This window comes from Gambusia affinis, linkage group LG18 (assembly GCF_019740435.1).
Source record: "Gambusia affinis linkage group LG18, SWU_Gaff_1.0, whole genome shotgun sequence".
Lineage (NCBI taxonomy): Eukaryota > Metazoa > Chordata > Actinopteri > Cyprinodontiformes > Poeciliidae > Gambusia > Gambusia affinis.
This window is the reverse complement of record NC_057885.1, coordinates 26,034,475-26,051,608: the sequence shown is the minus strand read 5'-3', so window position 1 is coordinate 26,051,608 and position 17,134 is coordinate 26,034,475. Positions and strand designations below refer to the sequence as shown.

At 47.2% G+C, this 17,134-nt stretch overlaps 1 protein-coding gene across 1 annotated transcript; it reads left to right on the top strand.

Moving 5' to 3' along the window:
• Positions 1–10,362: 10,362 nt before the first annotated feature.
• Positions 10,363–11,358, top strand: LOC122820319 (pre-mRNA-splicing factor cwc25-like). The gene is made up of 2 exons (XM_044097650.1): positions 10,363–11,003; positions 11,290–11,358. The coding sequence occupies exons 1-2, from the start codon at positions 10,464–10,466 to the stop codon at positions 11,356–11,358; spliced, it is 609 nt and encodes a 202-aa protein (XP_043953585.1). The 5' UTR covers positions 10,363–10,463.
• The last annotated feature ends 5,776 nt before the right edge of the window (positions 11,359–17,134 follow it).

Below are 17,134 nucleotides of genomic sequence, written 5' to 3'. Positions count from 1 at the left end.
CTAGCTGGCATCCGGGAACGAGGTTAGGGTGTCCCTGGTGTCAGCGAATCAGGTAAGTGCAATTAGGGAAACCCAGAACATATTCCAGGATGGCAGCCATAGGGGAACCGGGTTAGGGTCTCCCTGGTGTCAGCGAATCAGGTAAGTGCAATCAGGGACACCCGGAACATATTCCAGGATGGCAGCCATAAGGGAACCGGGTTAGGGTCTCCCTGGTGTCAGCGAATCAGGTAAGTGCAATCAGGGACACCCGGAACCTATTCCAGGATGGCAGCCATAGGGGAACCGGGTTAGGGTCTCCCTGGTGTCAGCGAATCAGGTAAGTGCAATCAGGGACACCCGGAACCTATTCCAGGATGGCAGCCATAGGGGAACCGGGTTAGGGTCTCCCTGGTGTCAGCGAATCAGGTAAGTGCAATCAGGGACACCCGGAACCTATTCCAGGATGGCAGCCATAGGGGAACCGGGTTAGGGTCTCCCCGGTGTCAGCGAATCAGGTAAGTGCAATCAGGGACACCGGAACCTATTCAGGATGGCAGCCATAGGGGAACCGGGTTAGGGTCTCCCTGGTGTCAGCGAATCAGGTAAGTGCAATCAGGGACACCCGGAACCTATTCCAGGATGGCAGCCATAAGGGAACCGGGTTAGGGTCTCCCCGGTGTCAGCGAATCAGGTAAGTGCAATCAGGGACACCCGGAACCTATTCCAGTATGGCAGCCATAAGGGAACCGGGTTAGGGTCTCCCTGGTGTCAGCGAATCAGGTAAGTGCAATTAGGGACACCGGGAACCTATTCCCGGATGGCAGCCATACACACCCCTAAACTGCACTTTCGGCGTCATTCACCATGGGATCCTAAGGGAAACGACATTCAAAGGGGCTAAAAGGGGGGTTCCCGTGCCTTGAGTGGGCCAAAAGTAGGCTCGGACCCTCCCACACGACGGGACGGATAAACGACTCAAGGCACGACGTTCTCCGAAGCCCCCCCCCGCTCTGGGGGGGGGTTTGCCTTACGGGACAACCATGTAGGACTCCCAGATTGCAAGTCATTTGCCATCCGGGCGTCATTCACCATGGGAATTATGCAATTCGGGAAACAAACTTCAAAGGGGCTAAAAGGGCGGTTCCCGTGCCTTGATTGGGCCAAAAGTGGGCTCGGACCCTCCCACACGCCGGGACGGATAAACAGAACCAGGTAGAACGTTCTCCAAAGCCCCCCCTGCTCTGGGGGGGGATTTCCCTTATGGGAGAAGTCACTCATATTCCTGTATGGCGGGCATCAATGACTGAGGTGTTAGGGTCTCCCTTATTGCAGCGAATCAGGGGAGTGCCATTGAGGAGACCCTATCCCTATTCCCGAATGACAGCTAGCTGCTTGCAGCTAGCTGTCATCAGGGAATGGAGTTAGGGTCTCCCTTATTGCAGCGAATCAGGGGAGTGCCATTGAGGAGAACCTATCCCTATTCCCGAATGACAGCTAGCTGCTTGCAGCTAGCTGTCATCAGGGAATGGAGTTAGGGTCTCCCTTATTGCAGCGAATCAGGGGAGTGCCATTGAGGAGAACCTATCCCTATTCCCGAATGACAGCTAGCTGCTTGCAGCTAGCTGTCATCAGGGAATGGAGTTAGGGTCTCCCTTATTGCAGCGAATCAGGGGAGTGCCATTGAGGAGAACCTATCCCTATTCCCGAATGACAGCTAGCTGCAAGCAGCTAGCTGTCATCAGGGAATGGAGTTAGGGTCTCCCTTATTGCAGCGAATCAGGGGAGTGCCATTGAGGAGAACCTATCCCTATTCCCGAATGACAGCTAGCTGCTTGCAGCTAGCTGTCATCAGGGAAGGGGAGACCCGTGTCCGTGGTTGCAGCAACACAGGTAAGTTACACTAAGTGTCGTTGAATCCCATTCCCATTCATGGGAACTTTTCAATCTCTTACCTTTCCTTCTTTCTTTCCTTCTTCCAAGAGTGGTGCAGCTCCAGAAGAAGTGAAACCGGATGTTTACTGATCAATGTGCAATTTTGGAGAATAAGAAAATTCTGCTATGTTGAAGACTAATGTTCTTAAAATAAAGGAAGACTTTTCTTGAACAAGAGTGAACATTTATTTACAAAATCGAAAACACACTTATAAAACAGTTATGAACAAATTGAAAAAACAAGAATGAACATCTATTTACAAAATCAAAAACACACTGAAAAGCACTATGAGCACCGTCGATATACACCCGTGGTAGCCGAGTGGATAGGAACCTCACCCTGTAAACGGGAGATACCTTGTTCGAATCCAGCCTCGGCTGCCACGTTTTCTTTTCTTTTCTTTTCTTTTCTTTTCTCTTCTTTTCTTTTCTCTTCTCTTCTCTTCTTTTGCCGCCGCCGCCGCCGCCCTCTTCTGGCAGCCCGAAATGGCATGCCACAGGGGACAACCCGCCCGACGGGCCGAAATGGCAGGCCCCACAGCCACCCTGACCACGTGGCGCGCTCTGCCGCAGAGGACACCAGGTTAGGGTGTCCGAAATGGCAGGCCCCACACCCACAACAGCCACCCTGACCACGTGGCGCGCTCTGCCGCAGAGGACACCAGGTTAGGGTGTCCGAAATGGCAAGCCCGACACCCACAACAGCCACCCTGACCACGTGGCGCGCTCTGCCGCAGAGGACACCAGGTTAGGGTGTCCGAAATGGCAAGCCCGACACCCACAACAGCCACCCTGACCACGTGGCGCGCTCTGCCGCAGAGGACACCAGGTTAGGGTGTCCGAAATGGCAAGCCCATGACCACGTGGCGCTCCGCTGCCACAGGGGACACCCCGCCCGACAGGCCGGAATGGCAGGGCACAGGGCACAGCGCACAGGGCACAGCGCACAACCCACCCACCCACCCACCCACCCACCAAACCACCACCGACCCAATGCCCTAAATAGTGGTGGCAGCGCACTGTGCTCGCTCGGGACAAAGTCATTCGTCCGTCATAAGCACTGTGCTCGGTTCTAGTAGCCTGGCGGTGCCGTGAGGGAGTTCCTGGGCAAGAGTCCCGCCTGCCACAGTGCTCGGCTTACTCTGCGCTACTAACCGTTTCACCAACGGTTTTGCCGCTTAGGTTAGGTTAGGGTTCTCTTTTGCTTTTCCTTTCCTTTTCTTTCTCCCTCCCTCCCATCACATATAAGCACCGTCAGCCCATGTATGTGCATGTACACTTGACCTCCAGAGAACCGGGGCACAACATGGGGCTCTTTTGCCCGGGAACACACACACACACACACACACACACACACACACACACACACACACAGATATTGAGTGGAAACATGTACATAAATGAACAAGGCCAGGAACACTGGAGCGAGACCAGATCTCAACCCCAGGCTTGACCCACACACACACACAGACACACACACACACGCACACACGCACGCACGCACGCACACACACACACACACACACACACACACCCAGACACACACACACGCACACACCCTGAACTTGACCTCAAAGCTTGACCTGCCGACGTTGCCACAAAGGAGAAGCGGCGCAGGTGCCCTCGTGGCAAGGCTCTGGCCGCAGCTAGGGGGCGCGCTGACCTCCCCCTCCCACCTCCGGAGAAATAGGAGGCTCCGGGGAACCCGACTTGACCCCGACGCTCCGCCTACGGAGAACCGCCGCGCAACACGGAGCTCTTTTAACACGCAAACGGGTTAGGGAACTGCCACAAAGGAGAAGCGGCGCAGGTGCCCTCGTGGCAAGGCTCTGGCCGCAGCTAGGGGGCGCGCTGACCTCCCCCTCCCACCTCCGGAGAAATAGGAGGCTCCGAGGAACCCGACTTGACCCCGACGCCCGACCTCCGCAGAACCGGGGCACCACACGGAGCCCTTTTAACCCCTGCCACAAAGGACAAGCAGCGCTGCGCCCTGTGGCCCCGGCGGGAGCTAGGAGGCCCGCTCCGCGGGCCTCTGGTGCTCGCCACAGACACACACACACACAGACACACACACATATTGAGTGGAAACATGTACATGAATGAACCAGGCCAGGAACACTGGACCGAGAGCAGATCTCAACCCCAGACTCGAACTACAGAGAAACAAGGGCACAACATGGGGCTCTTTTGCCCAGGTTCAGAGCACCAGAGGCCCGTGGAGCGGGCCTCTGGTGCTCGGGAGAGACACACACACACACACACACACATTTTCAGTGGAAACATGTACATAAATAAACAGGGCCAGGAACACTGGAGTGAGACCAGATCTCAACCCCAGGCTTGACCTACAGAGAAACCAGGGCACAACATGGGGCTCTTTTGCCCGGGAACAGAGCACCAGAGGCCCGCGGAGCGGGCCTCTGGTGCCCGCGGAGCGGGCCTCTGGTGCTCGGGAGAGACACACACACACACACACACATTTTCAGTGGAAACATGTACATAAATAAACAGGGCCAGGAACACTGGAGCGAGACCAGATCTCAACCCCAGGCTTGACCTACAGACATCCAGGGCTCAACATGGGGCTCTCTTGCCCGGGAATAGAGCACCAGGGGCCCGCAAAGCGGGCCTCCGGTGCTCGGGAGAGACACACACACACACACACACACACACACACATATTGAGTGGAAACATGTACATGAATGAACCAGGCCAGGAACACTGGAGCGAGACCAGATCTCAACCCCAGACTTGACCTACAGACAACCAGGGCACAACATGGGGCTCTTTTACCCGACACACACACACACACACACACACACACACACACACACACACATATTGAGTGGAAACATGTACATGAATGAACCAGGCCAGGAACACTGGACCGAGACCAGATCTCAACCCCAGACTTGACCTACAGACAACCAGGGCACAACATGGGGCTCTTTTACCCGACACACACACACACACACACACACACACACACACACACACACACACACACTCACACACAAACACACACCCTACACACAGACACACACCCTAAACTTGACCCCAAAACTTGACCCGCCGACGTTGCCACAAAGGAGAAGCGGCGCACGTACCCTCGTGGCAAAACTCTGGCGGCAGCTAGGGGGCGCGCTGACCTCCCCCTCCCACCCCCGGAGGAATAGGAGGCTCCGGGGAACCCGACTTGACCCCAACGCCCGACCTCCGCAGAACCGGGGCACCACACGGAGCTCTTTTAACCCGCAAACGGGTTAGGGCTGTGCCACAAAGGAGAAGCTGCGCACGTGCCCTCGTGGCAAGGCCCTGGCGGCAGCTAGGGGGCGCGCTGACCTCCCCCTCCCACCCCCGGAGGAATAGGAGGCTCCGGGGAACCCGACTTGACCCCGACGCCCGACCTCCGCAGAACCGGGGCACCACACGGAGCCCTTTTAACCCCTGCCACAAAGGACACGCCTGCGCCCTCGTGCAGGCCCCGGCGGGAGCTAGGAGGCCCGCTCCGCGGGCCTCTGGTGCTCGCCACAGACACACACACACACACACAGACACACACACATATTGAGTGGAAACATGTACATGAATGAACCAGGCCAGGAACACTGGACCGAGAGCAGATCTCAACCCCAGACTTGAACTACAGAGAAACAAGGGCACAACATGGGGCTCTTTTGCCCAGGTTCAGAGCACCAGAGGCCCATGAGCGGCCTCTGGAGCTCAGGACAGACAGAGACACACACACACACACACACACACACGCACACATATTGAGTGGAAACATGTACATGAATGAACCAGGCCAGGAACACTGGACCGAGAGCAGATCTCAACCCCAGACTTGAACTACAGAGAAACAAGGGCACAACATGGGGCTCTTTTGCCCAGGTTCAGAGCACCAGAGGCCCGCGGAGCGGGCCTCTGGAGCTCAGGACAGACAGAGACACACACACACACACACACACACACACACGCACACATATTGAGTGGAAACATGTACATGAATGAACCAGGCCAGGAACACTGGACCGAGAGCAGATCTCAACCCCAGACTTGAACTACAGAGAAACCAGGGCACAACATGGGGCTCTTTTACCCGACACACACACACACACACACACACACACACACACACACACACACACACACACACACACACCCTAAACTTGACCCCAAAACTTGACCCGCCGGCCCTTGCCACAAAGGAGCCACGGCGCACATGCCCTCGTGGCACGGCATGGCGGACACGCCCGGACATGTCCCCACCACGTGCCCTAACGCTCAAACACTCGCTTGATAGCCATGTGGCACCCCGTCGCGGCATCATGGCCCGACACGCCCCGACATGTCCCCACCACGTGCCCTAACGCTCAAACACTCGCTTGATGGCCATGTGGCACCCCCCGTTGCACGGCATCATGGCCGACACGCCCCGACATGTCCCCACCACGTGCCCTAACGCTCAAACACTCGCTTGATAGCCATGTGGCACCCCCCCGTGGCACGGAATGGCGGACACGCCCGGACATGTCCCCACCACGTGCCCTAACGCTCAAACACTCGCTTGATAGCCATGTGGCACCCCCCCGTGGCACGGCATGGCGGACACGCCCGGACATGTCCCCACCACGTGCCCTAACACTCAAACACTCGCTTGATAGCCATGTGGCACCCCCCGTGGCACCACGCACCCCCCCTCCCCCCCCCACACCCCCCCCCCCCAACCTCCCTCCCAAGCGCCATCCGGTGGATTTCGCACATATTGCGCCTCCGACCGAATGGCACTAAGGGCTCCCGAATGGCCCGTTCACGGGTATACCGGCGTTGCGCTTTTTACTTTCCCTGCCCCTAGGGAACATAAAGTGACATGCCGGCGTCAAATAACACGGGAAACACATGCCACCCGGGAAACTCGCACTAACCCTACCGTTTGCAGCTAAAAGTGTCCAGATTGACAGCCTTCCCGGAGCAAAATGGTGCCACGCTGAGAGCGCCCTGGACAGAGCCACCGTTGAGGTAACGGTTGAGAAACTTGTGTTGTCTTTTGGTTTGTGCAATAGGTTACAGAGGGACAAGAGAACACCAGTGGCCGAACTGAAAAGAACTTTGGAGACGGCCCAAGACCTCTTCCCAGAAGCACAGATCTTCGTTCCAGTAATTAACTTTTCTTTAGGGCTACCCCCCAAGGAGCAGGGAATACTGCAACACCTGAACAACTTCATCACAGGTTTGAAGAACCACATTCCTGCTCTGCCACAGGATAATTTTGACACAGAAAGGGATCATGTCCATTGGACTAAAAATACGGCAATGCACATGCTTAAACATTGGAGTGATTATGTAAACTAGACATCCCCACAAGCCCGTGTATACGGGAGGGGGTGAAAAGTGTCATTAATCTTTCCAAAACCTTCCAGCTTTCGGATGCACAATGTGCCTTACTTAGTAAGGGTCTAAATTTTATCCCCACTACAGGTTACAGTAAAGAGTTAAAATTCCAATGTAAATTTGACATACAACAATACCACCGAAGGGTGAAATTGGCTTTATATTACAAAGACAAATCCACTTCAGAGTCTCAGCCCTTTACTCCAAAATCCGATTGACGCCTCTGTGGGCCAACTTCCACCACAATTACTTACCCTTATCAAGGCTGATCAGGATTTTTTCAAAATCACTTTCATCCCATCCATGTAAAATCCAATCTTACTCCTGAAGAACTTGCAGCTTTACAGGAACTAAAAACAATAAAGAAATAATTATAAAACCAGCAGATAAGGGCAGTGCGATTGTCATATTTGACAGGGATCAATATTTACAGGAGGGATACAGACAACTCAATGATAAAACCTACTATTCTAAATTGGAAAACCCATTTATTTGGAAACTATCCCAATGGTGGAGAAAATAATTAATAACTTGTACATAAAGAAATTCATTAATATTAAACAAAAAAGATATTTATTAGGTTCAACTGTACCCAGGGCGAGACTTTTCTATATGTTACCAAAGATTCATAAAGATCCTGCCAGTTGGAGTGTTCCATTTCAGATACCCCCTGGCAGGCCGATAGTTTCTGACTGTGACAGTGAAACTTACTTCACAGCGAATATTTAGATCATTTTTTGAACCCTTTGTCCACAAAACATGACAGCTACATTAAAGACACCTATGACTTTGTGGAGAGGGTTAAAAAACTTGTGATTCCAGAAGACTCTTTTCTATTTTCATTAGATATTGACAGTCTCTATACAAATATTGATATCAAAGAGGAATAGATGCAGTTAGAAACATATTTAGAAAGTTTCCAGACAAAAAAGACCAGAAAAGAGCTCTTACAGCTGTTAGAAATAAATCTAACCAGGAACGACTTTGAATTCAATAAAGAATTTTTTCTTCAAATAAAAGGAACGGCAATGGGCAAGAAATTTGCCCCTGCCTATGCCAATATCTTTATGGCTCAATGGGAGAGTTCAGCTTTGGAAAAATGTCCAAAAAAGCCCATCCAATATCTGAGGTTTTTGGATGATATTTGGGGAATCTGGCCATATTCAGAAGCAGATTTTAAGGATTTTCTAATCATCTTGAACGGTCATAATGCATCAATAAAATTAAAATCAAATATCAACAAAAATTGATTGACTTCTTAGACACAACTACATATAAAGGCCCAAACTTTCAAACAAATCACATTTTGGACATCAAAGTATTTTTAAACCTACCGATACACATGCTCTTTTGTTTAAGACCAGTTTCCACCCCAAACATACCTTTGCTGGACTCATTAAATCCCAACTGTTAAGATTTCACAGGATTTGTACTCAGGAGACTGATTTCAAAGTAGCCACCAAAACGTTGTTCTCCGCTTTGGCCAACAGAGGGTACTGTCGCTCTTTTTTAAGAAAATGCTTCAAATCATTTTTGACAACTAAACCCATTCAGGTTTCCCCTCTGTTGCCCTTTGTGACCACGTTTTCTCCATCTTCAACCAAATTGGTCAAAGTCATTAAGGACAATTTTCAAAAGCTGACTCGGGAAACACAATTGTTAAGGGAATATGAAGTCATTGGAGCTTTTAGGAGAAACAAAAATCTGAGAGATCATTTAATTAAAGCTAAAATCCCACCTGTGATCCAACCCAGATCCAGAGGTGGTGGGCAGTTTTCAAACACCTGAAATGGTTGCGCAGCTCCTATAATAAAATGTCTTCCTATCCAAATGTACAGGTAACCCTCTCCAAGAATTGTGTGTACCTGATAACTTGTAAAAAGTGTGGAATGCAATATGTGGGAGAGACAGGAAATACTATATTAGTGAGATTTGCTCAACACAAACACAATATTCTCAAAAAGAAAAAAACACAAACCCATTTAGTGAAGCATTTCTTATCCCATGGTTGGCAGGCTGTTTCTGCAACCGTGATACAAACCAATCCCAGGTGGACAATGCAGGAACGTCGGAGAGCCGAGAGGATTTGGATTTCCAAATTGGAAACCAGACATCCCAAAGGCCTTAAAAAATTTAATTAATTAACATCTCTGATTACCAGTTCCAAATCCTCCCACATACTATTTCACACTTTCTCGGATATTGTCATGTTATAACACTATTATTATTATTATATTCATTATTTATCCCCTTTCCCTTATTTTTTTATCCTAAACCTAACCTTTGTGGACCAATGCCTAAACCTAACCTATTTATTTGACCCTAACCTCTTTTGACCCCTAATGTTAAATATATTTTTTAATATAATAAACAGTGGGAGTGGGTTCTTAGTGAGCAGAAACAATGATGGCCTGTGCACCATAAATTCTGCGCTTCGGCGACAGAATTTAATAATCTTGTTTCCCTAACCAGCCCGTGCCTCCATCTGCCCCTAGATTCCTATTCTCTCATAATTAATATAAATCTAAAAACAGGTAGAAGAGGGTCATTTTACAGGATACGGATCCACTTCCAGGATGAGGAGGAAACCACTGAAGAGGAATGTTTATAATAAAGAAATAACACGGTTTCCAGTGTTCATGTAAATATTTTCTGAAGAAATGCTATTTTGTTTGTAAAGGAAAAATGTTTATTCTGTTATTTGTATATCATTACTGTAACCTGATTTAAACTTTAAATGTCTCTGAACGCAGCACTGGACTAGTGCGACCAATGGCAAAGCTCCTTACTTTGGGGAGCGCCAATTTCAAGAAAGGACTTTTTCTATTGGCTCAGTGCACCGGATACTGTTGAATACATTGTTACAATGCTGTTATGACAGTGCATTTTCGGACTGCACCTGACGCATTGAGAACGCAGTTTGTTGTAAGTTATTGTTTATTTGTTTACTTAAGCCAGCCTGACGAAGGTTTCATTGTAATCCGAAACGTTGCAATTTTGGCTTTTCTACGCTTTTGTAGCTGTGAAATACAATTAAAAGTGCTTTTTGGGCAACACTTTAAACTCCGTTCTTTCACCTTAGCATGTAGCCAATTAGCTATACTTAGCACGTGTCATAGTGAAGTTATAGCTAAAGCTAAGCTAAAAAAGGAAAAAGCATGCCGGCCCATTTTGATGATGAAGATGACTGGATGCTAGTGGAACGGAGAAGGGGTCGCAGGGAGTACGGTTGGCCAAACCGGGACCGGAGAAATGAAGATGACAGACCGGAAAGATATTACCGAAGTGAGTACCCCTCCCCTGAAAACCGACAGACATACAGAAGAAGAGACTTTTTCTCCCGTGAAGGGAGACAAATACGCAGAAATGACTACCCGGACGAAGACAGGTGGCGATCACGCAGAAATTATTACCCCTCCCGTGAAAGACGACAGAGCTACGCTACGGTCACTAGATATGGCAGATTTGCTGGGAGGCAGAATGATCGCAGAGAACAACAGAGGTACCGAACGGGTAGAACTACATATCCAGATCCGCGCCCCCGTCCACCCAGAGAGGACAGATGGATGAGGGGACGAGATGAAGGAGAGGATCGAAACCCAAACAGGAGGAGAAGATACTTCAACCCGTCTCCTAGACAACGGAACAGAACCCAGACGGATCGGATTCAATCTGATGATACAGATTTTCTACAAAAGGTTCGTGTCATCCATAAATTGATAAAGTCTGTCCATCACCTTAACAATGTTTCAAAGAAAGACTATCCTCCATCTTTGAAAAAGATGGCTCAAAATTTAGCCACTTTTGTTAAACCAGCAATGCCCAACAAGGACACACAGACTTTGATTGAAGAAAATGCTAAAAACTGGACAGAAACTACAGTTACTATTCTACGAGATCATTATAATTTCAATTTGGAGAAAGAAGTCCAAATCCTCTCTCAGTTATCCACAGTTGACTGGCGCCCCCCTTTTGAAATTGCAGCATCTTGGGCAAGAAGAAACTTTGGTCGCAGACTCACTGAGGAGACACTGGACCAAACCCAAGCAGTGATTGTTGCTAAGATGGCGGACTTGAGATCAACAGATGAGGCACCGCAACAACCTGCTCTGAGGACCAGACGAGAACGGGAGACACAAATCACAGGTGAATCTTCCACATTATTAAGCAGGAGAACATCCACCTCAGAGCCAACCAGAGAACCACAAGGGAGCAGAGGTTCAACCAGAGGAGGGTCTGACACCAGAGGACTGACTGAAAGGAATCTTTCTGACCAACGGAGGACGATGACTACATCCCCCCTGGAAGGACCATCGAGAGCACGCATTCCCATCGCAAATCAGAGGTCAGTCACAGCTGAAGTTCATGCTCCACCTCCTCCTCAACGCACACCTCTCAAAACGGTTGCCACGATGACTGAACCACAACTGAATAAAGAGTGGTCGGCCATCTTTAATGAAGACGACGGTGGGGACAGCTTCTGTTCAGAGTCAGAACTTGAGTATCCTCAGGAGACCCAACAGGAACCTTTGGAACAGAGAGAGGTGAGAAGTTCACGACCGACCGGACAGCAACAAGGAAATGCAGGCGGAGAGCCAGAAGCTCCTTCAAGGAATCTTCAACCTCCGTCGGCTCCCTCTCCCTCTCTTCGATCTCCACCTTCTGCCCTTTTACGAACAGCCCAATCTGATCCATCTCTGGATAGAAAGAACCAGATAATTAGAGATGAACCAGGGGAATTTAGCTTGAGACCACTACAAGGTGAGAGTGAGATCCCTGGATCCAGCGGCCACTCACCGTGTTAGCTTGACCCCCATTGACATTTCTAGGTTGAGATCTAGCGTCCAAACACATCTGCAGGTGGAGGCGACGGAGGAAGAACCTTCTACATCACCTTCCTCGCCAGAGGTCCAAATCTGCACACCAAAAACATCCAAATACACCTAGAAAACATCAGGGCTGGAATCTCCACATTAAACAGAAATCTGTGATAGTGGGAGATTCTAATGTAGCCAGAATGCCACCGTTTGCAGCTAAAAGTGTCCAGATTGACAGCCTTCCCGGAGCAAAATGGTGCCACGCTGAGAGCGCCCTGGACAGAGCCACCGTTGAGGTAACGGTTGAGAAACTTGTGTTGTCTTTTGGTTTGTGCAATAGGTTACAGAGGGACAAGAGAACACCAGTGGCCGAACTGAAAAGAACTTTGGAGACGGCCCAAGACCTCTTCCCAGAAGCACAGATCTTCGTTCCAGTAATTAACTTTTCTTTAGGGCTACCCCCCAAGGAGCAGGGAATACTGCAACACCTGAACAACTTCATCACAGGTTTGAAGAACCACATTCCTGCTCTGCCACAGGATAATTTTGACACAGAAAGGGATCATGTCCATTGGACTAAAAATACGCAATGCACATGCTTAAACATTGGAGTGATTATGTAAACTAGACATCCCCACAAGCCCGTGTATACGGGAGGGGTGAAAAGTGTCATTAATCTTTCCAAAACCTTCCAGCTTTCGGATGCACAATGTGCCTTACTTAGTAAGGGTCTAAATTTTATCCCCACTACAGGTTACAGTAAAGAGTTAAAATTCCAATGTAAATTTGACATACAACAATACCACGAAGGGTGAAATTGGCTTTATATTACAAAGACAAATCCACTTCAGAGTCTCAGCCCTTTACTCCAAAATCCGATTGGACGCCTCTGTGGGCCAACTTCCACCACAATTACTTACCCTTATCAAGGCTGATCAGGATTTTTTCAAAATCACTTTCATCCCATCCATGTAAAATCCAATCTTACTCCTGAAGAACTTGCAGCTTTACAGGAACTAAAAACAATAAAGAAATAATTATAAAACCAGCAGATAAGGGCAGTGCGATTGTCATATTTGACAGGGATCAATATTTACAGGAGGGATACAGACAACTCAATGATAAAACCTACTATTCTAAATTGGAAAAACCCATTTATTTGGAAACTATCCCAATGGTGGAGAAAATAATTAATAACTTGTACATAAAGAAATTCATTAATATTAAACAAAAAAGATATTTATTAGGTTCAACTGTACCCAGGGCGAGACTTTTCTATATGTTACCAAAGATTCATAAAGATCCTGCCAGTTGGAGTGTTCCATTTCAGATACCCCTGGCAGGCCGATAGTTTCTGACTGTGACAGTGAAACTTACTTCACAGCGAATATTTAGATCATTTTTTGAACCCTTTGTCCACAAAACATGACAGCTACATTAAAGACACCTATGACTTTGTGGAGAGGGTTAAAAAACTTGTGATTCCAGAAGACTCTTTTCTATTTTCATTAGATATTGACAGTCTCTATACAAATATTGATATCAAAGAGGGAATAGATGCAGTTAGAAACATATTTAGAAAGTTTCCAGACAAAAAAGACCAGAAAAGAGCTCTTACAGCTGTTAGAAATAAATCTAACCAGGAACGACTTTGAATTCAATAAAGAATTTTTCTTCAAATAAAAGGAACGGCAATGGGCAAGAAATTTGCCCCTGCCTATGCCAATATCTTTATGGCTCAATGGGAGAGTTCAGCTTTGGAAAAATGTCCAAAAAAGCCCATCCAATATCTGAGGTTTTTGGATGATATTTGGGGAATCTGGCCATATTCAGAAGCAGATTTTAAGGATTTTCTAATCATCTTGAACGGTCATAATGCATCAATAAAATTAAAATCAAATATCAACAAAAATTCGATTGACTTCTTAGACACAACTACATATAAAGGCCCAAACTTTCAAACAAATCACATTTTGGACATCAAAGTATTTTTTAAACCTACCGATACACATGCTCTTTTGTTTAAGACCAGTTTCCACCCCAAACATACCTTTGCTGGACTCATTAAATCCCAACTGTTAAGATTTCACAGGATTTGTACTCAGGAGACTGATTTCAAAGTAGCCACCAAAACGTTGTTCTCCGCTTTGGCCAACAGAGGGTACTGTCGCTCTTTTTTAAGAAAATGCTTCAAATCATTTTTGACAACTAAACCCATTCAGGTTTCCCCTCTGTTGCCCTTTGTGACCACGTTTTCCATCTTCAACCAAATTGGTCAAAGTCATTAAGGACAATTTTCAAAAGCTGACTGGAAACACAATTGTTAAGGGAATATGAAGTCATTGGAGCTTTTAGGAGAAACAAAAATCTGAGAGATCATTTAATTAAAGCTAAAATCCCACCTGTGATCCAACCCAGATCCAGAGGTGGTGGGCAGTTTTTCAAACACCTGAAATGGTTGCGCAGCTCCTATAATAAAAATGTCTTCCTATCCAAATGTACAGGTAACCCTCGTTCCAAGAATTGTGTGTACCTGATAACTTGTAAAAAGTGTGGAATGCAATATGTGGGAGAGACAGGAAATACTATATTAGTGAGATTTGCTCAACACAAACACAATATTCTCAAAAAGAAAAAAACACAAACCCATTTAGTGAAGCATTTCTTATCCCATGGTTGGCAGGCTGTTTCTGCAACCGTGATACAAACCAATCCCAGGTGGACAATGCAGGAACGTCGGAGAGCCGAGAGGATTTGGATTTCCAAATTGGAAACCAGACATCCCAAAGGCCTTAACGAAAAATTTAATTAATTAACATCTCTGATTACCAGTTCCAAATCCTCCCACATACTATTTCACACTTTCTCGGATATTGTCATGTTATAACACTATTATTATTATTATATTCATTATTTATCCCCTTTCCCTTATTTTTTTATCCTAAACCTAACCTTTGTGGACCAATGCCTAAACCTAACCTAGTTATTTGACCCTAACCCTCTTTTGACCCCTAATGTTAAATATATTTTTTTAATATAATAAACAGTGGGAGTGGGTTCTTGGTGGGCAGAAACAATGATGGCCTGTGCACCATAAATTCTGCCGCCTTCGGCGACAGAATTTAATAATCTTGTTTCCCCTTACCCTAACCCTAACCCTTACCCTAACCCTGATACCCCGAGGGCACGCTTCGCACCACCCCCCGTGGCACGCAAAAACCCAATGCCCAAGCGCCATCCGGTGCATTTCGCACATATTGCGCCTCCGACCGAATGGCACTAAGGGCTCCCGAATGGCCCGTTCACGGGTATACCGGCGTTGCGCTTTTTCCTTTCCCTGCCCCTAGGGAACATAAAGTGGCATGCCGGCGTCAAATAACACGGGAAACACATGCCACCCGGGAAACTCGCACTAACCTAATTTATTTTAAAACCTAACCAATTCTTTCATTCTCAACCTCACCCAAAAAAATCTTTCATTCCAACTCTGGCTAATTAATTAATTAATTTATTTTAACTTTAAAAACTAACTTTAAAAACATTCTTTATTCTACATTTAACCACATTCTGTTAAAGTTTTTACCTTTAATTTTTATAAATGTATATAAAAAAAATATATATATTTTTTAAAAAAAATTTCTTTTGCTTACTAAAAACTTTTTCAATTCATTTAACTTTAAATTTAAAAATAAAAAGTTCATAAAGTCTTATTATTAAAAAACCTACCTTGTTAATGGCAGTATCTTCTCTTCCAAACAGTTCCTTTGGGAGAGAAACAGAGAGAGGGGGCGGAGCCTTCCTCTGTTGTGAGTATAAATAGAGCTGCAGAACAGCTCCAAGCTCATTTCGGCTCCAGCAGGCGGTGAGGCAGCATCTCCCCCACTGTTTGACTTTTTTCATTTAAAAACTTGTGTCAGCGCCTAACCTGAAGAAGACCCGGGAAAGGGTCGAAACGTCGTTTAGGGCGCCTTTTTACATATATACGTTTTTCTTTTTTCTAAAAATAAAGATAAAAAAATAAACAAAAAAATATAAAAAAAACAAAAAGCACAAAAAAAATAATCGTTTCTTTAAAAACAAGTTTTACAGTTTCCAAAAAGGAAACCCTCTTTTAGTTTCCTTTTTTTAAAAAAAATAATTTTTTCCTTTTTTTATTATTTTTATTGTTTTTACGTATTGTTTCCGAAAAGGAAACCCTCCTTTCGTTGTTTAAACCTTTTTTTAAAAAATAAAAAAAGAAGAGAAAAAACACACTAACACAATGGAAGACGACTGGAGGACGGTTCAGCGACGTCGTCGCCGTCCACAGTTCCGTCGCTCTTTTGGGGATTGGGAGCGGGGACGACCCCCGGTTTGGAGGGCCAGCGCACCACCCTCCTCTAACGGGAGGTATCAGTTCCCCTACCCTACCCTAACCCCTTACCCTAACCCACCTCCCTCGCCGACCTGATACCCCGAGGGCACGCTTCGCACCACCCCCCGTGGCACGCAAAAACCCAATGCCCAAGCGCCATCCGGTGCATTTCGCACATATTGCGCCTCCGACCGAATGGCACTAAGGGCTCCCGAATGGCCCGTTCACGGGTATACCGGCGTTGCGCTTTTTCCTTTCCCTGCCCCTAGGGAACATAAAGTGGCATGCCGGCGTCAAATAACACGGGAAACACATGCCACCCGGGAAACTCGCACTAACCCTAACCCTTACCCTAATTAATACCCGGGAAAAAGTGCCTGGAATCAGGCTAGATTGATCCCAATTTGACCCCTCAGACCTCCACACTTTGTTATTCTGTCAAAAATCACCCATAGAACCAGGCATGGATGTCAAAGGGAGCTTTCATTAATTAATACCCGGGAAAAAGTGCCTGGAATCAGGCTAGATTGATCCCAATTTGAGCCCCCAGGCCTCCACACTTTGTTATTCTGTCAAAAATCACCCATAGAACCAGGCATGGATGTCAAAGGGAGCTTTCATTAATTAATACCCGGGAAAAAGTGCCTGGAATCAGGCT

What these genes read in the sequence shown, in the direction of transcription:
- LOC122820319 (XM_044097650.1), top strand. Translation starts at nt 10,464, where the DNA reads ATGCCGGCCCATTTTGATGATGAAGATGACTGGATGCTAGTGGAACGG. An exon ending in ATACAGATTTTCTACAAAAG is followed by an intron (nt 11,004 to 11,289) that starts GTTCGTGTCATC and finishes TTGAAATTGCAG; the next exon opens with CATCTTGGGCAAGAAGAAAC.